General features: G+C 38.5%; 1 protein-coding gene across 1 annotated transcript in view; it reads left to right on the top strand.

The window, feature by feature from the left end:
* The window catches only part of LOC149267303 (arginase 1, mitochondrial-like), a 137,113-nt gene that overhangs the window by 106,780 nt on the left and 5,239 nt on the right, over positions 1-25,094 (top strand). The window contains exons 5-6 of the mRNA XM_089432097.1: positions 19,531-19,740; positions 20,101-20,211. Of these exons, the coding sequence (XP_089288223.1) occupies positions 19,531-19,740; positions 20,101-20,211 (321 nt within the window). The remainder of the gene's footprint in view (positions 1-19,530; positions 19,741-20,100; positions 20,212-25,094) is intronic.

A 25,094-nucleotide genomic window follows, 5' to 3' on the forward strand; every position in this document is an offset into this window, starting at 1 on the left:
TTTCATGCTTGGGTCATTGGTCAAATAGGTCAAAAGCACCCATTGAGTGCTCTAGGGATTATGTCTTGGGTCAAAGTCTAAGTCAATATATTCTAGACCCTTCTTGGGCTATTTAAGTCAAGAAAGAATTATTATTTTGGTCATGTAAACCCCTTCTCCATCAAGTCAGCCTCAAGCACATCATCCACATCACGTCGGCCTCACTAATGAAACTACAACCACTATAAATAGGAGGTGCTACTCGACCTATTTGACATCACTTGGATCTGCAACTAGAAGAAAGGAGGAAATGCGAATATCATAATAAGAGCCTATCTCAAAGGAAGAAGTAAAGAAAAAACCAACGAAAAAGAAGGAAGCCTAATGTCTATATTTCTATCACACATATGAAAGGATTGAAGCACTGTAGGATGAAGGATTGCAGTGCAAATTATAGTATGACCGAATCTCTAATCAATTAGTTTGATGGACCAAAGATTTTGCATTGTCTTGAAGGAAAATTCTTGAGGGCTGGCTTGATGGATGGAGGTAAAGTCGTTGTGAAAGGTCCTAGTTGTCTCAATTTGATTGGAATCTACTAGTGGAAGAGTTTGACTAGGTTTTCCTATTCATAGGGGTTTTGCCCTGGTTGAGTGCCTACATCTGGTATCCATTCGTCTTTAATGATCTTCCTGTTTTGGTAGTTGTTTGATGATCAAGAATATAATAATAACAAGAAGAAAAAGAATCTTATAAGAATGTCACAAGCAACTATCAAAGTTAAAGAGGAATCAAATTAAATAAGCCCTGACTAAGTTGCCCCAAATTTCTCAACAGAATTGATCAAAGGTTGCTGCAAGAAAATAGATTTGTGTGTGAATAAGTCTGTTCAACATAGATCTAGTTAGATCTAGTGTGGATTTATAGTTGAAATTGAGGTTTGAAGTTGCCTATAGGTGCGAAAAAGCCATTGATCATGGATTGTTGTTGTGCATAGTTGGATCTTGGATTGGAGCATGGTTGGCTTGGTCTTAGTGAGAATGACCAGGGTACCCTTACCTCTAGGGGTTTTAGATCCATAGCAATTCCCTAGTCAAGTTTAAGGCGGGGGGGGGGGGGGGGGGGGGTGTTAGGATTAACCTTGACTCGGGAATGATAGTCTACATCTAGTGGTTTTGGGCACATGGTTTTGTGGCCCATGGTTTTATGCTAGTTGTATTTGGTTGGAAAGAGTTGAGCAAGTGTGGGCTCCCAGGCCAGCTTGGCCAAGGTTTTGGCCAAAGACTAATCAAATTTCATTAGCTGGGTTTTTCCTTGGAGTTGGGATTTTCCCAAGGTATTTCTTGGTGTTATTCGTGCTGTGTGTGATTGTGTTCATGATTATGTATATTTACCTTGCCCTTTAAACATGACAAATTGTTGCAGCAAAATCAGTGTTCAAATTAGCTAGCTCCTTCTCCTTCAATAAGAAACCAAATGATCCAGGACGATCGAATGCCCTGAGATAATAAAGCAAAGCACTATTAGCATTAGCCTCACACATTTTGGAATTCTGTAATAAGTTTTAGAAAATTTATTATTAAATTCAGATATTGTTTCATTCTCATCTCTTCAAAGGGAAACAAATGCATAAAGTCGAGAAGAAGAATCTTGTTTTTGAGCCCATTTTTTAGTGAACAGTTTCTGAAAAGATTCCCATCCATCAATGGAATGGGCTAGAAGGGCCTTATACCAAGTCTGTGCATCTCCTTCTAGAGTTTGCACAAACATTTTAGTAACATCTTCGTGGTCTATTTCTAAATCATCAATTTATTCGTGGAATGTGTTGAGATGATCCTCGATAGTCACAACATTGCTTCCTGTAAACTTGGGCAACTTTTCCTTGTAATCTGATGTAGGAAATGTGCGTGGTTGCCCTTGAATCTGGACAAAATCTAAAGGAGCATAAATTGTTAATGTGATACAAACAACCTAATCAGTAGCTGCCATATTATTACTAGGATTAGAAATTAATGTAACTGAAAATGGCAAAAAGTGAGAGGAATTTACTGACTTAGATGAATCAATGGAGTGTGGACTAACCACAATATTGTTTGTGGAAATAGGGAATACCACCTGTGAACTGGATACTGCAACAGTACCAACAGTGAATGGTGATGGAATCCCAAGCATGGGTTTTGGTCCATCTTTGATTAAAATCTATAGCTTATTGAGACCTTCAAATGTATTTTGTGATGGATCAAACCAAGGAGACCTTTGAAGATCCAAAATGAAATGATACCTATTATCATAGTGGAGTCACCAGGTAAGTTTTAAAATAGAATCAAATGAAAATTCTAACAAATTTTTTCATTTAGATTTCCGAGGATTGATGACGAAATTCCCCAGCAACGGCACCTAATTTGTTTGCTCCTGAAATTACACCCTGAAAATGATACAAATTTAATTCAAGTGATGAAATTTAGCATGGAGACTTTAGAAGAAATCTGCCTTTACTAGTCACTACAAATTCTCCTCTCCTTTTGCACTGGTGTACACCAGTCACTAGTGGGTGTCGCTGATTTTTTGTACATTGTCCTTGCAAGTCTGCACATTTATAACACTGTGAACAGCAAAATAAAACTGGTATTTTTGTCAGCCACTAAACTGCCAAAAGAAAGTGGAATTGCAAAAGATCTATTGTTAGAATTTTCCTTTAAAACAAAACTGCTAGAAGTGGAAATGACGATGAAGAAGAGGTGCTTGTAGATGATTAAATATTAGTCGAAATACAAGGAAAAAAAGTGCTGCAGGCTTGCAATTTAAAACTAGAGATTAACAAGATATAAAATTTGAGAATCAAGCATAAGACATCAAGTTGCACTACAGAGACCAAATACAAAAACAATCTGCTGATCAAATCCTTTGCTGGACAAGAAACCTCTTAGAAATGAGAGAGAGAGAAAGAAAATGAAGAATGATAACATGCTGCTTCTCTGTTTTGTTCAAATGAATTCCGTCTTTTAGAATGAGCCTTCCTTTCCCTTTTATCATTGCTTTGGTGATACGTTTTAGGTAAGTCGAGCCATAGGAAAAGACAAGTGTCCTCACCCGTGCAAATTCTTGGAGGATCCAAGTTGCATTCAAGAAAAAGTCGTGATGCGTGGATACAAGTGGCCAGGTGATATTATCACATGTTCCCATATCCCTCATGCGACTCTTAGAAAGGTGGGGAGTATGGTTTAATTGGTTGTTACAATGTTAAGTGGAGTGTTATGTATATAAATTATATAAAAATAATAAAAAAGTAAACAATAATAAACATAAATAATGATTAATTAACTAGTACTTAATAATGAAGAGGCATGTCCCTAAGGACATGACCTTCCTTGAAAGGGCACCTGCCTAGGTATGTAAGTAGAACCTCATTGTAATCAATCATCATCTCACATCTTTTGTACATTTCTATATAAATATATTTGTTCTATAATGGATATTTACATATACTAGATCTTTTGAGGATTCCTCCGAGTATATGAACTTTGTTCGTTACATTAGTATCAGAATTGTTCGATCCTTTGGTCAACCACTGCACAGAGTCAGTCTGATCCGGCCTTTGGCCATCAATTTTCATCAACCTTGTTGCCATCACAATTCAAGTGTTTCGCTACATAGTTGGAGGTTCTCCATTCTGCTATCAAGCCTTTGGCCGTTAAAAATAAATTAATTAATTAAGTTAAAAAAAATGAATTTAATAATAAAAAAAGGAAAAAAAAGAAGGTTAAAAAAAAAATAAAGATATAAAAGGATCAAGAAAATGAAGAAAAAAAAATAATTAAAAAAATATATATATATTATAAAAAAAGAGAAAAAAAGTCTGAAATTCAAAGAAAAAATCAAATTTAAAAGAAAAAATGCTATTAAAAAAAAAAAGAGAAAAAAATACATCATACAGGAAAAAAAAAGAGAGAAAAAAATATAAGGTTCAAGAAGAATTATAAAAAAAACAATTAAAAAAAGTATATAAAAATAATTAAAAAAAATAAGAACAAAAGATCGCAGACAGTGGACCAGCCACTGCCCCCAGGCGCATGTAGCTTCCACCGCCACAGCAAAGAAAACAACCTGAAAGCGATCAATCGTGGTTGCCAGATAGCAACCAGCCTCGGTCGTCCCTCGCTTAGCCCACAACATAGTCGCAACTACAATCCACAATGTCGTGCCCACTTCCGCACACAGTGCTTCAACCATATAACCATTGTGTCTGAATTTTACAGAGTTGACATTTTCAATCTGGTATTGTTGTAAGTGTCGTTGTAAAACTACGAAAAGAAATCACGTCTCATCATGCCATACCTCCATGTTGTTGATTAGTTGAATAAATTAAGTGGAGAAATTAATCATTTTATTTGAAAACAGTGACGAGCATTATTTCAATTCTCCAGTTCATGTTAAAAGTTATATTGGATATAATCAATACATATTAAATTTAATTCAGAGACCACTGAGAGATCACCAAAGGATAGTGCACTTTTTGTGATATTCGAACTGCATAAATTATTTGTAGACGCACAACATTTCATTAGTGAAGGTTGATAAAAGGAAAATACTTTTTAGTATCCAAAGTTAAATGAGTGGGAGTTTTGAAGTAAGAAGGAAAAAGTTAATAAAAGTTTAAATGTTTATATACTAATAATAATAATAAAGGGGATAATATTATAGAAGAAAAAGTATTATTATAAGGATTAAAAATGTTACTTTTAAAATTTTTAAGCCCATCCCAAATATATATATATATATATATGGATTCTAATCTATAAATAAAGGAAGGAAGATTCTCTTATAAAGGTATTCCGATTGTAGATTATAGATTATTTACATTAAAGGGGTGTATTCAAAGGAAAGAGATTAGTATCGCTAATAGTACAAGCTCCAAGAATAATTACATCAATATTAATTTGGTAAATCAACTATTAGTTTTGGAGCCAAATTTAGGAATAAGAAAAGGTATTTTTGGCCAAAAAGAGTATGAAATTAATGATTTACAAGTGATAGTTGATCATTATGAGTACATATCTCAATTCTGTATCATAACTATGTTTGACAGAGAGGTTGACATAATTCTCGGTCAACCTTGGTTCAAGGAATTAGGTACGTTCATGTTAAACATAGAAAATAAATTCTTGATGTTCCCTTACAAGAAGAAGATGGTCACATTCCAAAACATGACAACGAAATCAGATCTAATAATGTCTTCATCAAAAGACCTTAAGGATATTTCGAAACCAATGTTTCAAGAGAATCCAGAAACAATATCAAAGAAGCAAAAAGAGCTTGAAGAAGTCGCATCCAACAAAAACAAGGCAAATTCATGTTTGAAGGAACACAATCAGAAACTACGTACACAAGTCATAAAATGTAAAGCTAAGAAGCACAAGTTAGAACAAGAAAAATAAATTTTTGAAAAGAAACTCAACAAAAGTCTATCAAAAAAAGAAGAGGAAAATTTATGCTTAAAAAACCTTAACCAAAGGTTATTAGAACAAATCAAGTGTTTAAAATATGAGAAGCTTGATACCAAAATAAAGTTTGATTCAGGAAATGACGAACTCTTACGTCTCAGAAACCATAATCAAAGTCTATTCACTCAAATTAAGAAACTTAAGGATGATAAGAAATCATTGAAAAACAAATAAGAAGAGTTTATCACGAAATAAGTGTCGAAGTCTTCAGTCCAAGTTGAAGAAAGAGGAACGAATACCGATCCATTCAACATCACAACTCAAGAAGTTAACCAATCAATGGAAGTAAAAACATATTCAAATGTTGCAGTTGAAATGATGAAAATTCCAAGTGAAGATTTTATAACCAACTCAACTACATCAGTGCCTAAAGTAAGTCAAGAAATTACCACACACATGTTAAAGGAAGGTTGAACATAAACAACAAACTTATGTTCCGAAGAACTTTGAAGTTTGCACAATTCAATTCGGTGATAACAATTCATCACAAGTTTCTAGTAACTGCAAGATTCCACATAAGATTAATCTAGGATGGTCAGACAGTTCGACAATTTTACTTATCGCTCAAAGGATCCTATCATCATGTATCAACGAAGATGACACCTAAAAGAACTATGAAGGATACAAATAGATTACAAGAAAAAAGAAGCAAATGACACACCCAATGTTGCACGAAGCGGGAGCGCGAAGCGGAAGCGCGGAGCGCGGAAGCGTCATTTTCCAAAAATCTAGGAAGCGAAGCGTCTGCTATATATATATATATTTTTATATTTTTTTGCATTTATACTCAAAACAAACATCCCAAATACCAAATTAATTGTAGAAGACATGAAAACATGCATATTTTTGCATAAATCAAGATAGATATGGCATCCATGATTCCATTGTAGTTACTAGTATGTACAACAATCATCTATATTCTAGCTATTACAAACATACATCAAATTTTTAAGCATATTATAAAACATAAAACATTTAAGCATATTATAAAACATAAAACATAGAGCATATTATGATTTATCTAGCAAGTGAGCAACTGTCAACATTTGTCATGTCCAAAATTCAAATAATAATGTTTACAAAATATGTCACTTGGTCACCGCCAAGCCAAAAAGGTTCAAAATTCAAATTCACAAGTCTACAAGTCTCAGTCTAACTCAATGATGTATATGTTCTGTTCAAAATGATGATGGTAACAATTAATACAGTGCGTCCCTCCAGCTCAGTCTTTGTAATCAAAACTTCAGATTTCAGATTATCCTTGAATAATTATGCAAGTGTTGTGTGTGTGGACTCCATTCTTGTTAGATGTTGTCAAAAGAAGCTATGTCAACAGGACTTCAAAGTCCAGTCCACAAAATACTGATTTCAACTAGGTTGTTGTTTCAAGGTTACTTTGGCATTTTGTCATCATCATGTTACTGCTTGCAAGAGTAAAGTAAGGTTGCAATACTATAGATGTCTTTGTATCATCATTTAATTTGCCAGCAAGATTATTACAGATGTATACTGAATTAGGTATCTCTATCACTGTTCTATGCTTTTCACTGTTCATGGATGTGGAAACCCCAGAACTGTATCCATATATATATATATATATATATATATATATATATATATATTTCACGTGCTCTGCTCAATCTTTGCTACAGACTTTGTGCAAAGAAATAATGACAGTAATGAAGACTGAATACCATACAAACTGCTTGGATTCACTACTTTGCAACAATGATTGTGACTGGTAATACTGTCAAGAATAATTCACTGAAGGTGATGGAAGTCCTTACTCACAAAACCAAGACTTGATATACAGTAGGCTTTTGCAAATATTATGAACCTTCCTAACTTCTGTTGTTGTCCATAGAAGGTTTATTCTCAGGATTATACCATAGTCTAATTCAACCAAGTTTGATTCTGTCTTCAGTTCCAGCACTCAATGAAACATACTTCTTTAGGGCTTCTACAAAGGTCAACTCAAACACCTTATGAAGGCCCCACTCCCAGGCATATAAATTTACATTTTGTTCTGTACCAACCGGAATATAAATTTACATTTAGTAAGCTTTTGCAAATATTATGAACCTTCCTAACTTCTGTTGTTGTCCATAGAAGGTTTATTCTCAGGATTATACCATAGTCTAATTCAACCAAGTTTGATTTTGTCTTCAGTTCCAGCACTCAATGAACTGTTGCGCCCGGGTTGCGTGCGGGTTGCGCCCGGGTGGCGTGCGCTTCCGGGCAGGTTGCGTGGCGCCACCTCTTGCCCGAATCGCCTTCCGAAGCGCGATTCCGGGGGCAACGCAACCTATATGGCAGGAATCGTTTTTAAAACCAGGAATCGCGCCACCTCAAATTCGGAATCGCGCTTCTTTTGGAGATTCCGGAACGATTCCGCACGGGTCGCGGTTCCGGGTTAGGATCCGGGGGGGGGGGGGGGGGGGCGATTCCTGCAACCCTGGACACACCTTGTCAGCAATAAGATTTGAGGACAAAGCTTTTTAAAGAGGAAGGAAATGTTATGAATATAATTTATATAAAAATAATAAAAATGTAAACAATGTATGAATTTATAGGGTAAGTTCCTCAGACAGAACACCAAAGGACACTGCTCACAAACAGATCACAGATCAATACACCAGTATTTTGACGTGGTTAAAACCCTCAAAGAGGGAAACAGTCCACGGCCTGAGCCAACGCGGCCACTTCAAGCAATTTATTAATAAAAGAATGAAAATTTACATATGCTTCTCTCATAGACGGATTACCCTACAAATGACCCTCCATGCTCTTTAAATAGAGATCATGGACCAATCGGGTGTTAAGCCATGGATCAAGTGTCGGTAATACCGAGGAGAGAATGAACCGTCGGATCACTACATATCGTGACCGTCGGATTGTAAGCTACAAAATGTACATAGTAAAGAAACACACTTTACCTAACTCTATACCTAACTCTATACTAGACCAAGTTGTACTTAACTATTTCCTATGTGTCGGAATATCCTAACATCCCCCCTTAAGAACAACTTGGGATAGGATTGAAGGATTTACAAATATGACACAATAGGAGAAGGAAGGAGGCACTAGAGCCTATCCCCCCTTAGTGACAACTTTCTGAACTCCAACCATAAATCGAAGTTTAGTGAACTTCGCCTCTGTGAGAGCCTTTGTAAAGATGTCTGCAACTTGATCATCTGTTGAACACTATTGCACTTCAAGAACGTGGTCGTGAATGAGCTTTCTGATGAAGTGCATGTGCAGTTCAATGTGTTTGCTGCGCTGATGTTGGATTGGATCTTTGCATAGCTGAATGGCACTTTGATTATCACACCAAAGTGTAGTCGGATGCTGCTGCTGAAAGCCAAACTCTGACAGGATTTGACGAAGCCACAAGGCTTCCTTACTAGCTTCTACGGCACCATGATATTCTACTTCTGCTGAAGAAAGAGAAATGGCACCTTGTTTCTTGCAAGCCCATGTAATAGGTCCTGAACCAAGAGTGAACACATAACCTGCAGTAGACTTCCGATCATCAGGGTCACCAGCCCAATCGGAATCAGTGAAACCAACCAATAGAGGAGATGCTTCGGCACTATAATGAATCCCGAACTGAACTGTACCTCGAACATAACGAAGTATTCTTTTAGCTGCTTTCCAATGACTTTCACGTGGGTTTTGCATAAACCGAGCAACAAGGCCAACAACAAAGGAAAGGTCAGGACGAGTATGGGTTAGATACAAAAGTTTTCCTACAAGTTGACGGTATAAGGTAGCATCAACTTCAGGAGAAGTACAAGTGACTGAAAGTTTGACTCCAGACTGAAAGGGAGAAGGGGCTGGCTTACAGTCTTCCATGTGAAAGTGGCGTAGAATATCACAGGCATACTTGGACTGAGAAAGGGAAATACCTTCCTTGGATTGCAAGACTTGAAGACCGAGAAAATAATGTAAGTGTCCTAAGTCTGTCATTTCAAACTTCCTTTTAAGGCTAGACTTCACATGGTTTATAAGGTTGGGATCACTACCAGTCAGGATAAGATCATCAACATAAAGAACAAGAATGATAAGAGACTTGCCCACTTTCTTGGTGTAGACAGTATTGCCAGAATGACACCTAGAGAAGCCAGATTCTAAAAGAAAGTTATCCATTTTGGCATACCAAGCTCGAGGAGCTTGCTTGAGACCATAAAGGGATTTTTTAAGCCAACATACAAGGCTGGAGTCTGTTTGTATAAAGCCAATAGGTTGTTCCATATAGATTTCTTCATGCAAGTCCCCATGTAAGAAGGCGGATTTAACATCCATCTGATGGACTTCCCATTTGAAAGAGGCAGCAAGGGAAAGAACAAGGCGGATAGAGTTCATTTTGGCAACAGGGGAGAAGGTTTCAGTATAGTCAATGCCTTCAACTTGTGAGAAACCCTTAGCAACAAGACGAGCTTTATGTTTATCAACTTTCCCATCTGGTCCATACTTGGTTCTGTAAACTCATTTGCATCTAACAAGTTTTCGTCCCTTTGGTAGAGGAACAAGATCCCATGTATCATTTGCCAATACTGAATGATATTCTTCATTCATAGCTGCTTCCCAATACTGAATGATATTCTTCATTCATAGCTGCTTCCCAATCTGGATGGCTTGAAGCTTCTGCAAAGGTGTCAGGATCATAATTCACTGAAGCTTGAGCCAGTAAAGAAGAGGCTCTCTCGAACTGAGAACGTGTACGTCGTTGATCTGTAGGATCACCGGCAAGATCACTTGCTGCATCCCGAGTAGCACGGACCCATTTTGGAAGCTGAGGAGCTGAAGGAGGATCCTGAGAAGGTGGGGGAGGATTTTCATCCTCGCTTTCATCATCTGAAGAAAAAATATTTTTAAAAGTAGAAGAGATAGGGAGAGGTGGCACATCCGCCAAACTAGGCTCGCAAGCCAATATAGTTTCATCAAACTTTACATCTCTTCTAATGATAACATTTTTGGACTTAAGTGGAATAAGTCTATATCTTTTGACATCTTCAGAATATCCAACAAAAATACATTTTTCACTCTTGGTTCTAAAGCTTTATGTTTCTCATCTGGAATATGGGCCCATGCTTCACTTTCAAAAACACGAAAGTGACTTACATCTGGTTTGTTTGAGCTCCATGCTTCTTCTGGAGTGATATTCTTTAAAACCTTAGTAGGAGTGCGATTTATTATGTAATTTGCACAGTTAATTGCTTCTGCCCAATAATTAAGACTAAGTCCTTTAGATTGAAGCATACAATTAGCCATTTCCTTTAAGGTGCGATTCTTCCTTTCAGCTACACCATTTTGTTGTGGAGTATATGGAACAGTATGTTGCATTTGAATTCCATTCTCAGTGCAAAAGTTGATGAATGTGTTTTTAACATATTCTCCGCCATTATTAGATCTTAGCTTAAGAATTTGATGTCCAGATTGTTTTTCAACAAAGGCCTTAAAGGCCAAGAACATGTTAAATACTTCACTTTTGAGTTTTAAGAAGTATACCCAAGTGCGTCTGGAGAAATCATCAATGAAAGTTAAGAAATACTTGTAGCCAGAGAATGAAGCAACTGGAAGTGGACCACATAAATGACTATGCACGAGCTATAAAGGGGTTGAGGCGTGCTAAGAGACACGTTTTTCAAAACTGTCCCGATGATGTTTTCCGAGTACACATCCGGAACAAACACCATCTCTGCAAGATACCACTGGAAGACCTGTCACCATATTTTCTTTACATAGATTCTGAAGAGAGCGATAGTTTAAGTGACCAAATCGCTCATGCCAAAGTTTGCTCACTTCATCATTATGAGCAACAAATACTGAGGGAAGATTTAATGACCCAAAGTTGTGAAACTTATACAACCTTGTAGAATCATCAGCAATGCCAGTAGCTAAAATCTGTCTAGGATCTCTTAGGTCCTTAATTACAACATCGTGAGGTGAAAATTCAAAGGTTTTACCTTCACCTGAATGGGTTATCTGATATACAGATAGAAGGTTGCAGGATAATGTTGGAACACATAATACATCATTAAACTGACCATTGTCTAGATGAACAGTTCCAGTCCCTACAACACTAAGAGATCTATCATCACCAACATATATATTTTTGGTGTTACAATCATTTAAAGAAGAAAACATGGCTTTGTTTTTGGCCATGTGATAAGAAGCTCCAGAATCAATGAGTCACTCATGAGAATGAGAAGAAGAAGATACATTTAGTGCATAGCCGGACCGAGATGCTTGACAACCACATGCAGAAAGTGCCATTCCTGAAGATAAAGTTGAAGTTGAAGATTGCTCCAAATGGATGTTATGCTTCTTCATTGCTGCTTCCAAGGCTTCCATCTTCTTAAAGCATTTGGATTCTAAGTGGCCATCTCGATTACAAAAGTTGCAATGCCTATTATTCTTCTTCCCTTTGTTTTTATTTGTCTTATCATTTTGTTGAAATGATTTTTCATTTTGAGGCTGAAATTGCTTAGGACCCTTGTTTGGTTTAGGACCATTCTTTTTAGGATACAACTTCTTAGGATTCTTTGGATTTGGTTGTTGTTGGGCGGCTAACGCTTTCTTAGAAGAGTTTCCAAGATGAAGAAGACCAAGGTGTAAGAGTTTTTCTTGTTCTCTTATTAAAGAATCACAAAAGGAATCAAAGGAAGGGGACTTGTAGGTTTGTCCTTGAGAAATGAAGGCTTCTCTTGTAGAATGGAAGGTGGAAACAAACACAGAATAGGCTGGTCCCAACTTAGTAAGAATGGAGTAGATAAGGCTACTATCTTATTTCTTAACCTTAACACCTTCCAAGAGAAGTCTAAGGGTCTTGAACTTGGACAAAAAATCTTCAATGCAAGAAAAATTATTGGGGTCCAATGTAAGCAATTCATTTTCAAGTTGATGGGCTTTAAGTTCATTTTTAATTCCAAAGACTTTAGTAATTTGTTGCAGTGCTTCGTCAGGAGTATCAAGTTCTGCAATATGGAATCTAAGATCTGGAGAAATAGACATCCCTATCAACCCACGTGCTTGGTCTTGCCTATTTTCCCATTTAGCTGCCTTATCTTCATCTTTCGGTTTGGTCTCTTGGCCTGTGGCTATTCTGTAAAGACCTTTACTTCTAAGCTAAGATACCGGATTTGTCCAAAAGCCCTGTCGAATTGCGAATCCAGCGAATCCGACACGATTCTCTGCGGATTCGTGTCCAAACTTCATAACACGTCGTGTCCTATAACGTGTCCCGAATTTGCAGTGCGTGTCGCGATTTTTGGGACGTGTCCTGTTTTTGGGACTCGTTTCCAGCTGCTAGGTTAAAGGGGCGTGTCTGCTCAGTTGACGGCTCATTTTGCAAGTCAGTTGGCAAGGGATTGTGCTGTTGCAGTGAGGAGCGGACTCTTAGCAAGGAGAATCGACCACCAAACATCCACAGTCCACCAGGTCTGAGGTAAGTGGTCCACCAGATAACGCAGTGAGTTTATAAATTATAACACAGTCCTTTGAATGAACCCAAATCTCTGAGTTTTACCAGCAATGAAGGCTCCAGTGTCCTATCTCTTTGTATCAGCGGTTATACTGGCTCTTCAGAACCCACGCAGATCAAAAAATAGTGAGACAATGGACTGACATTATGCACAGAAATGTGTCTCCTTGTTCTGCGTCCAAATACACTAGGCAACTCTTCAACTCAGTCCCATACTGAAGTGCGTTCACCCAGCGATACACAGGAAGAATGTGGCCCTCCTTATGGTCACAAACTCAACCTCTTTATGGTGTGAACTCGGCCAGAGGAAGGGAAAAAACTCGGCCTTCTATTTTGTATGCAACTCGTCCCTTTGTAAGAGGAACTTCAATCCTCTGACACCACTGAGTGTATATTATATGGCATAATTTCCATTAAGGTTCCTCTTCCTGCACTGTGGGCTTGCACACTAATTTTTAGATTTTCTTAGTCTAGTTTGCATCTAAAGTCTCGACTCTCTATGCATACATTGGGGTGATTTTCAAGCGTGGTAAGGTTTTACAGTTTATTGTTCTGGTCATTGCACAATTTGACAAGATAGAATCATTTTGGATGGTGTTTCATGAAATTCAGAAATGAGAACATGTGTTCCCTCATAGCAGTTCACACCCTTCAAAACTTCTGTTCTAGACTTGTTATCGTTTTGTTCTCTAAACGTGTTATCTGGATTCTGCACTTAATCTGCCTCATTAACAAAATGGAGTTACACCTAATGTACTTTTTCATTAGGCCTTGAGACACCTGTTATCATCAAGATCATGGTTGCAACTTTCTAGCTAAGTAATGAAGTCTGTGAGTGATATCTTTGAATTCAACATCTATGGTGAAGCTGCCCTTCTTGTCTATAAATAACAGGGCTGCAGTTACCAGCTTAAGACATGTAATTATGTGCTTGCAATTTTTTTCTATGTTTTCATTAAGTGTTGTCAGTGTAATACATTGAAATTTGAAATAAATACAAGAAGAGCACCTACAGTAGTGTGTTTATAAACTGTTTGATGAAATGTGCCACTGAAAACTCAGTTGCACATCATCTATGCAATAAATTGGTAATGGTAACAAATTACAATTCAAATTAGTGTTGATTCTTGTTCATTTTTTTGCATTTTTAAATTTTTACAACAGTTTGTTCATTTTTTTTACAGGTTGAGGTAACAGTGCTCATGGCTCAATCAAAGGCAGCAGTTAGGGGGCAAAGGAAGGGTAAGAATGTCATGGGTAGAGATGCCCTTCCTCCCCCAATATCATCAGAGTCTGCTGCAAGTAATGTTGAGGGAAGAGGACTTAAAGACTGATAAATATCCATTGTGGAAATATGTCACAAGAGAGGATGGGCCAAACAACAAGGGAAAGGGAGGAGGCAATGTGCAATGGAAATGCAACTTTTGTAAAATTTCTTTCAAAAGCACATATTACCGTGTGAAATCAAATTTGTTGGCTATACCGGGTTGTGGGATTGGATCTTGTAGAGCTATTACTTCACAAAAGAGAAAAGAATTGGAAAAGGAGGCCAATGTTGGCATGGAACATGTGGCACTGGCTTCAAAATCAAAAACACCCAAGGGCAAGAATGAAGACCCCCTTCCATTTTTGAGGAAAGCCACCACCAAATTTCCATTTGAGAGTTCTACTTCTACTGGGGGACAAGCATTAAAAAGAAGATCACTTGGTCCAATGGACAGGATTTTCCAAAAAGAGAGACGAGAAGAGCTTGATCTCACCATTGCCTTCTTCTTCTATCAAAACTTCATATCATCTAATGTTGCACGTTCACCTTTATTTGTTGAGATGTGCCGAGCTCTAACTCAAGGGGCTCCAGCAGGGTATGTGCCTCTTGGGTCAGAGAAGCTGAGAACCACATTGTTGATGAAGGCAAAAAAAGAGGTGCAAAAAATGCTTGAGCCTATTATGGCATCATGGCCAACATCTGGGGTTAGCATTGTTTCTGATGGATGGATAGATCCAGCATGACACCCAATCATCAACTTCATGGTGTCTTCCTTGAATGGTCCAGTTTTCCTGAAAGCAGTGGATACACTTGGCGAATACAAGGATGCACAATTTATGGGTGAGTTATTTATTAAAGTTGTTGAAGATGTAGGTGTTGAATCTTGTGTGCAAATCATTACAGATAATGCACATGTTTGCAAGGCGGCTGGCATGATTGTGGAAGCTAAATATCCACAAGTGTTTTGGACACCTTGCATTGTCCATTCATTGAACTTAGCATTGAAATCCATTGCTTCTGATGTGCTTTGGATTGGAAGCATTATTGAGGATGCAAGACATATCCGTAACTTTGTGCAAAATCATACAAATGCCCTCACTATCTACAAGGAGTACAACAATCTATCATTGTTGAAGATTGCTGATACACGGTTTGCATCTTCATTCATGATGTTGAAGAGGTTGAGGGAGGTCAAGACTGCTCTTGGGTCCATGGTTATTTCTGAGTTTTGGTCTTTTTGGAGAAAGACAGATCAGACAGCCTCTAAAAGAGTGAAGGACACGGTACTAGATGATGCTTGGTGGGAGAGGGTAGATCTAATTATTCAGATCATGGACCCTATCATCTCTTTGCTTCGAGTTGCAGATATAGACAAACCCATCCTAGGAGAGGCTTATGAGGGATGGGATTCCATGATTGAGTCTGTGAGGAGCATTATTCTACAGAGTGAGTGCCCCCAGTATGAGACATCATTAGAGGCCTTCTGCGATACCATACATGATATTCTTGTACACCTTTACATTGTTTGGCTCACTCATTGAACCCCAAATACTACCGCCATGAGTGGCTGAATGGTGGACCTTCCCGCAGATTCCCTCCTCACATGGATGGTGAAATCTCATAGGGGAGGAAAGAGGCATTGAGGCAGATTTATCAGGATAGTGCATTGCTTGCTGAGGTGGAGGATGCCTTTGCAGAGTTTTCCACTGGCACTGGTCGATTTGGAGGTTATGATGTGATTAGAGACAGGGGGCTTAAGAAGCCCTATTCTTGGTGGGCAAATCATGGGGCAACAAGCCCTCCTCTTCAGCAGTTAGCCACGAGGCTCCTCTCTCAGGTGACTTCATCCTCTTGTTGCGAGAGGAATTGGAGCACATATGGGAATTTGCATAATGTGAAGAAGAGCAGGCTTGAGCAGTCTAGGGCAGAGACAATGGTGTATGTGCACACCAACCTTCGTCTTATTTACAGGCAGAGGGAAGAGTGGTTGAGGGGAAAGACAAAGATGTGGGATGTCTTTCCTGATGATATGGGTCTGGATACCACTGTTGAGTTGGCATTGGCCAACATGGATCTCAGTGATCCAGTGCTTGAGCCTGTTAGATTTGATGACTTAGAGGGGTCAACCTCCATACCAGCAGATGCAGAGGCGACTATGGATACAGGGGAGGAGGAGGATGCAGAGGAGAGCAGTGGGGACCATGATGATGGGGACAGTGATGCTGATTCTGATGCTGATTGATGCCTTGAGGCTTGTATACCTATAGTTTTATATTTTCTATTTCTATTTGCCATTGGCATTGCACCAACACTACCTATGTAACAGATTTTGATTTGATGACTTAATGAGAAAACTACAGTTGTCAGTGTGTTTATCTTACTATCTTGTAGTTGTAAGTTGTCTTTCAGTTATGAATTATGAATCATGATTTAAATTTTTAATAAATTTATCATTTATGTGACCAGTACCACTGACATTTATTTGAATTTTGTATGTACTATGCATGCTAATTAGTAATAGGCATAGCTATAGATGAAGAATCAAGATCTATGTTTGAAATCAATAAATTTGTATCATTAATTAAAATTTGTGTAAGAAATATGATAATATCTAATTTTTAATATATATATATATATATATATTTTTTTTTTAAATATATATTATATATATATATATATATATATTTTTTAATAAAATAATATATAACGTGTCCTAACGTGTCGTATTCCGGGGGGTTAGCGTGTCCCAAATCCTACGTGTCCCGAATCCCCGTGTTAGGTGACTTAGCTTCTAAGTAAATCCACAATGTAGGACCACCATTGGAAGTAGTTAGTGCTATCAAGAATGACTTGGCATGGACTTTCCATTTTTAACAGAAACTGAAGTTGTAGATGCTGAAACTAAGTGTACCAATGGAAAGATATCGAAAAATTAGGCCGTTTAAAAAAAAACGGTTCTGAAAACGGCTTCCGGATGAAGAAGTTATGGCTTTTTGAAAAAAAAATGACGAAGTCGCCAACGAAGTGCGGGAATGTGCGGAAATGAAAAAATCCGCCCCCACAAAATGGAGACTTGAACCCAAGACCTCTACTCTCATAAATTAGCTTTGCACCAAGTGAGCTATACAAAAAGTTTGAGAGAGAGAGAGAGAGGGGTTGATGCTTTGGGTTGCGTGCTTGCTTTGAGAAAGCTCTTTTTCCCTACAAAACAAAAAACACAAAACCCAACACGGACATACAAAAAATGAACCTTGCAGCTCGAAGTTAGCTTTAGCCCGAAACTAAATATTTTCCTCAATGTTTCTGATTTTCCGAGATCACACTAAGGCGCAGCGGAAAAGAGCATACGCATGAGAAAAATCCTTCCTTTCTGTTTCTGATTTGCCCAGATCGCATAAAGTCGCAGGGCAAAGAGCATACGCAGAAATGAAAGGTATAGATCCGGTAATAAAAAAAAGCTAAATAAACTGAAACCGAAATAAACAGAGAGAAAATCACTGTAAACTGCAAATAAACACTGTATACCTCCAGATCTTAAAAATGACGCAGCTAGGGCTACCAGAAACCTTTTCGCGTGAAACGAAAGGGGTTCCTCACTGGAACAGATGCTCCCAACACAACAGAGCAGTCCTCTCGGCCCGAAAGTAGTCAGAAACAGTAGATCTAGGAAACGGTTGTTGGATGCAGTTCTACCGGCTTCAAATTTGGATCACCAACGGACGCGGCCCTCAAATAGCTCTGATACCATGTAGGAATTTACAGAGTAAGTTCCTCAGACAGAACACCAAAGGACACTGCTCACAAATAGATCACAGATCAATACACTAGCATTTTGACGTGGTTAAAACCCTCAAAGAGGGAAACAGTCCACGGCCTGAGCCAACGCGGCCACTTCAGGCAATTTATTAATAAAAGAATGAAAATTTACATATGCTTCTCTCATAGACGGATTACCCTACAAATGACCCTCCATGCTCTTTAAATAGAGATCATGGACCAATCGGGTGTTAAGCCACGGATCAAGTGTCGGTAATACCGAGGAGAGAATAAAGCGTCGGATCACTACATATCGTGACCGTCGGATTGTAAGTTACAAAATGTACATAGTAAAGAAACACACTTTACCTAACTCTATACCTAACTCTATACTAGACCAAGTTGTACTTAACTATTTCCTATGTGTCGGAATATCCTAACAAACAATAATAAACTTACATAATGATTAATTAACTAGTAGTTAATAATGAAGAAGCATGTCTCTAAGGACATGACCATTCTTGAAAGGGCACTTGCCTAGATATATAAGCAGGCCCCCATTGTAATCAATCATCATCTCACATCTTTTGTACATTTCTACATAAATATATTTGTCCTATAATGGATATTCACATATACCAGATCGTCCGAGTATTCTGCTGCATATACTAACTTTGTTCGTTGCATTGGTATCAGAGCATTTCTCTAAGTATATGAACTTTTTCGTTACATGGAGTGAAAACAAATAGGAGTGAGAGTGAGTTTAAGTGGAACAAGTGAGATCAAACTCAAAAGAGAAGTGAGGTTGAACTTAGTTAAGAGGAGTTGTCATGAGTGAGGTGGCGAGAAGTGGAGTGATAAGGTGAGTTCTGAGAGAGAGAAACTCGCATAAGAGAGAAAGACAAGGTAACACAGAAAAGGTGGGCGAGTTAAGTGCACATGCTTCAGTCAAATGGGCATGAGACTCAATTAACTAAGAGAAATTTCCTTGGAATTATCACCAACTGCCATCTCTTCTAACTAAGGAATGCCCTCTGATTATCTCACTTTAACAGATTTGATCTTGAAACCTCTGTGGACTTGGCACAAAATCATCTACCAATCAAGCTAACCCTCGGGCCTTCCATGTCTAATAGGTTGTTCATGGGGAAGAAGAGAATTACAGCCCATGTTGCAATTTCTAAGAAGCATAGTTGAATTCTGAATCATATTGGAGGTCAGCATAAAATATCCTCATATCAATGCTGCTTTCTGCCTGGAGAGTTATCCCTCTTTGTCAAATACATAACACAACAATTTTACATGGACACATGCATCAGTTTTAAATGCAGGAAACTAAGATCTAAATTTTTTAAGGGGCAAGGAATTAACAGTCAGCACGAAGATGTGGTTCTAACTTCTAGGAGCTGTTCATGAAAACCTATGTCTTAATGTGCTGAGGAAAATATGTCTTTCTTGGATTTGTGTTTGGTCTTTGCTTATAATATTATATATTTTATATATCCAAACTGCTGTTGTAACATCTCTTTTTATTGTTTCAGCCTCCACTTCGTCCATTGGTTTTAGGTGGCGATCATTCAATATCCTACCCAGTTGTGCGGGCTGTTACAGAGCACCTTGGAGGGCCTGTGGATATTCTTCATTTAGATGCTCATCCTGATATTTATGATGCTTTTGAAGGAAATAAGTATTCACATGCTTCTTCATTTGCGCGAATTATGGAGGGCGGTCATGCAAGGCGACTTTTGCAAGTGAGCTTAACAAACTTAATCTGTAGAATGTATATCTTTTACCTTTCTGGTGTTTGTATGTGTGTGTACTATGTACTATGAATCAGCTGTGAGTATGCCTATTCTTGAGGTTTCTGCACCTGTATGGTGTCCAAACCTTGCAAAAGTCAAATTGAATCCAAACGGGTGGAAGATAGTGATTGTAATAGTTTCATAAACTAGCTCAGTATGTATGTATGCAGGGAACTATTTTAATGTAGTTTAGAGGTTTGCCAATGGAACAGACCAGAGAAAAATAAGCAAAATTCCTGCTAGAATCAGATGGATGTTTTTAGTTCATTGAAGAGATAATCATGATATGGAGTTTACTGTTTTTTGCAGGTGGGCATCAGGTCTATAACAAAGGAAGGTCGGGAGCAAGGGCAAAGATTTGGAGTAGAACAATATGAAATGCACAGTTTCAGTAAAGATCGTGATTTCTTGGAGAATCTGGTTAACCTTCTCTCTCTCTCTCTCTCTCTAGACACAGATATGCATGTGCTGAAACACGTGCCTGCACATGTTGTGGAGGCAAACAAGTACTTCAACGTCTGTTCTGGTAGCCTGCTAGTCATAATGTCTAAGGGCTTTTTCTTATTTCTCTGTGTTTCTTATGGTTTCTTCATACAATTTTTCAAGATGACTAGATTCCTCATTCTATTTTGAGCGAAATACAGAAAGTTGATTACTGACCAAGCTACTAATCACAAATTTGAATTGTGTTTTATAGTTGCAGCAGGCGACATCATTACACAGATGTGAACCTAAATTGTTCATGTTGGAACAAGCTTAGTATGCACAGTAGTTTGCATGACATTTATGATTTTGTGCTGCACGATTTGAGTTTTCCATTTTCACCATCTTGAAATTAAATAAAATATAAATAGGATGAAGTTGACTGTACATCAAGCGTAACATTCTATACAGAACCAAATCTCTGTGAAGATTAAGTTGAACATGCTATAGAAGTTAAATGGTGAGCAAGATAGCTGGAGTGGTTTGTCCACAGTCCACTAATTGACCAGTTACTGGGGATGGACTGGAAGAGTGTCTTTCCATTTTGGACAGAATTTCATGAGTGGTGAGCTTGGCTTAGAGATATCAAACTAGACTATTGTTCTATGTTACACCGAGTTTCTGGGATGTGGGGACCTGGGTACATTGGTACACGTACTCTGTACATTTAGAAAACCCCCCAAACATTTCAAGGAATGATAGGATATGTTGGGGGTAGGACATATGGGACCCTGTTCCAAATGTATAAATATTTAAATTATATAAATGTTAAAAAATAATAATTTTTAATACATTATTCTTTCATGGATAATGATACTCTATTAACCTGAAATTTGTTCGTTGCTGTGAAATCTAGCGGGCCTTGTAGAGGGAAACCCTACAAGGCATAAACTAGACCAAGAGACAACAATGGGGTAGTGGCCCATTGTCACCACAGCCAAAACCCCCTGCTCTTCATGGATTTTCACTGATGGGAGGAGTCCCAATATGTGATAAAGGTCACCTATGTATGATATTCTAGGTATAAAGTGTTAGGTGACTTGGCTAGACCTTCTACAAGAAAGACACAACAAAGGCTCCAATAGGAGGTAATTCGCTTTTTATGTAGAGACCTAGGGCTACAAGCACAAGACCTAGGGTTTGAGAAATTTGTTTGAGTGTTGGAGTATTCAAAGGTCAAGGCTAAGAGAAAAGGTTTCCAACAATGTAAATTAGCAAGGTCAAGGCTCATGAAACCTTCAAGAAGCCCCCAAGTTGAAGGAAGATAAAACTAGGGTTTCCCTCTTAGGGCAAACCACTAGGGCAAGAGAATTTATGGATGAAATTGAAGTGGATGCCCACCAAAAGGATATATTTTGTTGAAAATACTATCCTCTTGATGTTTGGGCTCTTCAATCCCCAAAACTCACCTTGCCTAGGGATTCATGCCATGCCCTAGTTTGCTACCTTAGGCTTGAAGGGGCCAAAATAAAAAGGAGAGAGAAAATGGATAAGAAAAATAAATGATCACCAACCAATTAGACCTGTCCCTTACCCCTTGGGAGTATGGAGTCAATGATGCTTCAAATTAGCCAAATAGCTCCTAAGGAGACCGAACTTTCGATGCCCTAGCTACCAAAATTCCAACAGTTACCTATCTAATGGAAGGATTTTTCATGGGAGATTTACCAAGATTTTACCACTAATGACATTCATTCACATGTTATGTATGAGTAATGCATGCAATAGATCATCTAGATTTAACATTCAATAGGTGTTCAACAAATTAGGGCATAAGTACAATTACTAGAATCAACAAATTTCCATGCATTACATGCAAGAGATAAATATTTAAAATTTAAGTCCACTTACACGATAACATGCAAAGAATCCATTCCATTCATCCAAATAATAGCTCCAAATATCAAAATGTATCAGAGATCCAAATATCTCCACAAGTTCAAGAGGTTGAAAATTCTCGAGTAGGTCAAAATAATCCAAGAGTTATGTGATGATGAGAAGCTACAATGAGGCCTCCTCTATTTATATGAGGAGGCCGAGTTCCCTTTTTGCCTACATGCCCCTCTAAAAATTATAAAATAATGTGCTAAAACAAGTAGGTCACAAGTTGACTTAGTAGCTAATGTGAAAACATAAAAATCCTTCACACGTGTGAGCATAGAGTAAAGTATTGATGTCATGCAAGCATAGGCCCTTCTAGGGCTAGCAGTGAGGGAAAATGGTGCCAAAACAAGTGTAGAAGCCCTCTAAAATCACTATCTAGGGGTTGACCCCTAGATCTCTGTCATAATCATCCTGTGGAAAGGAGGGTCGAAATGTTGATGTCATGCATGTGTAGGCCTCTAAAGGGAAGGCATTGAGGCCAAATGGTGCCATGTGTGGTGTAGAGAGCCTCTAAAATCATGATGGAGGGGTTGGCCTCTTTGTCTCGGATCAAATTGTCCTATATGTAAAAATTCGGAAACCCCAAATCCGACTGGAACAACTGATAATATTTCTTGTATTTGTTAAATTAACCGAACAAATTATTTGTAGTTTTCTACGGCAAATATCAAAACATATACATTGCAGCCTTCACAAAATAAATACTGCAGAAGAAATAAAAACACTGGAAGAATAGATGCACACACAATAATACACCGTTATTTTTGGATTAATGTCCTTGGAAAAACCCAACTTGGGAAAATCGGTGCAACAGCTGAGGGTTTTATTATTATGCAGTAGTAAGTCTGAGTACAAATCTATGGAAGCTCAAATCGAGCTTTCCATACAGAGAAATAACTGGCAGGAGATCTAGTGAGAAAATTCTCACTCCCACTAGTGATCTGACACTGACCGTGGCTCAAGATGCGCTACCCCTTGCTGTCTGTGCGTCAGCCTACCCAGATCTGCGTCCCACAACTCAGACGAGCGTCTCTCTCGCTAACTGATGAGCTGCTATTTGGAAATCGATCCTCTTGGTCTCTGGGCTCCCACTCTGGCTTCTGGCACTGAATTTTGACTTCTCCTCAGCAAAATACTGATCTCCCTCTGAAGCTTTGCGCTACCTCTCTTCTTTGTGTTGCTTCTCTGTGGCACTCATTGCCTCTTTGCTATGCACTCACCGGACTGGAGAAACTTCCTTCCGGCCTTACTATCCCTGCCCCTTTCTCATTGCTTCGACTTCACTGAATCACCTCCGACAATTGATTGTTGTTACTCTAGAGTTCAATTTCCCAGCAAAATCGAATTCCTTGTCTCACAAGTGTGTTCTCCAACCCCCATCGAATTTCTTCTAATAATGTCTCGTTGAGACTTCAACAACCAAGATTAAAACATAATCGATGGCTAAGATTAACTAGAAATCGATCCATGTCTTCTTCTAGAAGATTCTAACCATGACTTAATTAATACCCTTTAATTAATCAGTGTTCCTAAGTTTAGACATAGGTACCATTAAAAAAAAATATTAATTATTTTAATTAAGTCGTCTCTAGGTGGAATTTCCAGAAAGGATTTTGGGTTTTGGAGAATACATGTATACTGGCCTCTTCACAAAGTTTCGTGGCTAGAACACATCCGATGCTACAAAAACCAACACTATGGCCCCCAAATGTGGGTTTGGGACACAAAATTGGGTCTCATGGGTCTCCAAGTGGGTAAATCTCTGTCTCTGCTCCAATGTTGAGGGCACTAAAGATGGTGCTAGCCCTTCCATGTCCTAATGAATGAGACAAAACCTCATCCGAGCCCTGGATCAACTGCCACACCATATAGATATTCTAAGTCGGCTGGCAGAAAACTGGTCGAAGTGCATCATCCCATGAATAGGTCAAAGTGCAGAAGTTGTGGGTATTGAAGGTGCCCATGAATGCAAATGATGGTCTATGAATGTACAGGGACCCATGGCTCTCAATGCGTGTCAATATGATACTCTGGTCAACTTGGGCCCCAGTTAAGTTTCCCAACCCATAATGAAACCACTTGCCAATCACACACAATATCCAGTGTTGCAACTTATGACATTAGGTACATTTAATCATTTTTGAATCTAAGTGAACCAAGCATGCAAGTAATGGCCAATATGACACTTCATACAAAGTTCCTCTTCCAAAATTTGGGCCTTAGTCACGTAATGGTGTTACCTCCATAGGTAGGAGTGGTTAATAGACGATCCTATTAAGCGTTTCCAACCCCCAAAGGGAAGTGAATGTCCTCAGTCCTCCCTTCAATCGATAGATGTCATGTGAATAATGATGGAATGGAAGGTGAGAAGGGGTCTCGAGGCTAAATGCCATGATCAAGGGGGCAGCGATGATGAGGAATTCCACATTTGGGTGTACAAATAGGAGGAGGGAGCAATCGTGGATGCATGAGTTACCCCGATCTTTGTTTTTCCACCCCTCTTTTTGCCTTTTGCTTTTTCTTTTTCTTTATTTTTCTTTGTATTACTGCTCGAAGCTCTATGAAATGAGAGCATGCTTTGAATGACGTGTAGCAGAGGTTACCCCCTTAATGGTGCCGCTGTTCATCGCCCACCAAGGGTTGGGACATGCAAGGATTCCTTTTTAATGATGTGATAGGGTAACATTGTCCCCAAGAACCAAGTGATTTTCATAATGACGAGGGGTAGAGCTCATGCTTGGCTTTTGCTCATGTGCTAATGTTAATGTCTCGACCATCTTTTGCATTTTATAATTTTTATTTCTTTTGTTTCTTGCGTGTGGCCATGATATGGTTTTTTGTTCTTTTAGTTGCATCAACTTCCCGGGGCAACATTTCTAGGCCCGACCCAAATATGTGGGAAAGGAGAGGGGGTGTGCTAAATCCCAGTGGACCGA

Source organism: Pinus tabuliformis, chromosome 6 (assembly GCF_031772625.1).
Source record: "Pinus tabuliformis cultivar Carrire ecotype Pingquan chromosome 6, CPIR1, whole genome shotgun sequence".
Lineage (NCBI taxonomy): Eukaryota > Viridiplantae > Streptophyta > Pinopsida > Pinales > Pinaceae > Pinus > Pinus tabuliformis.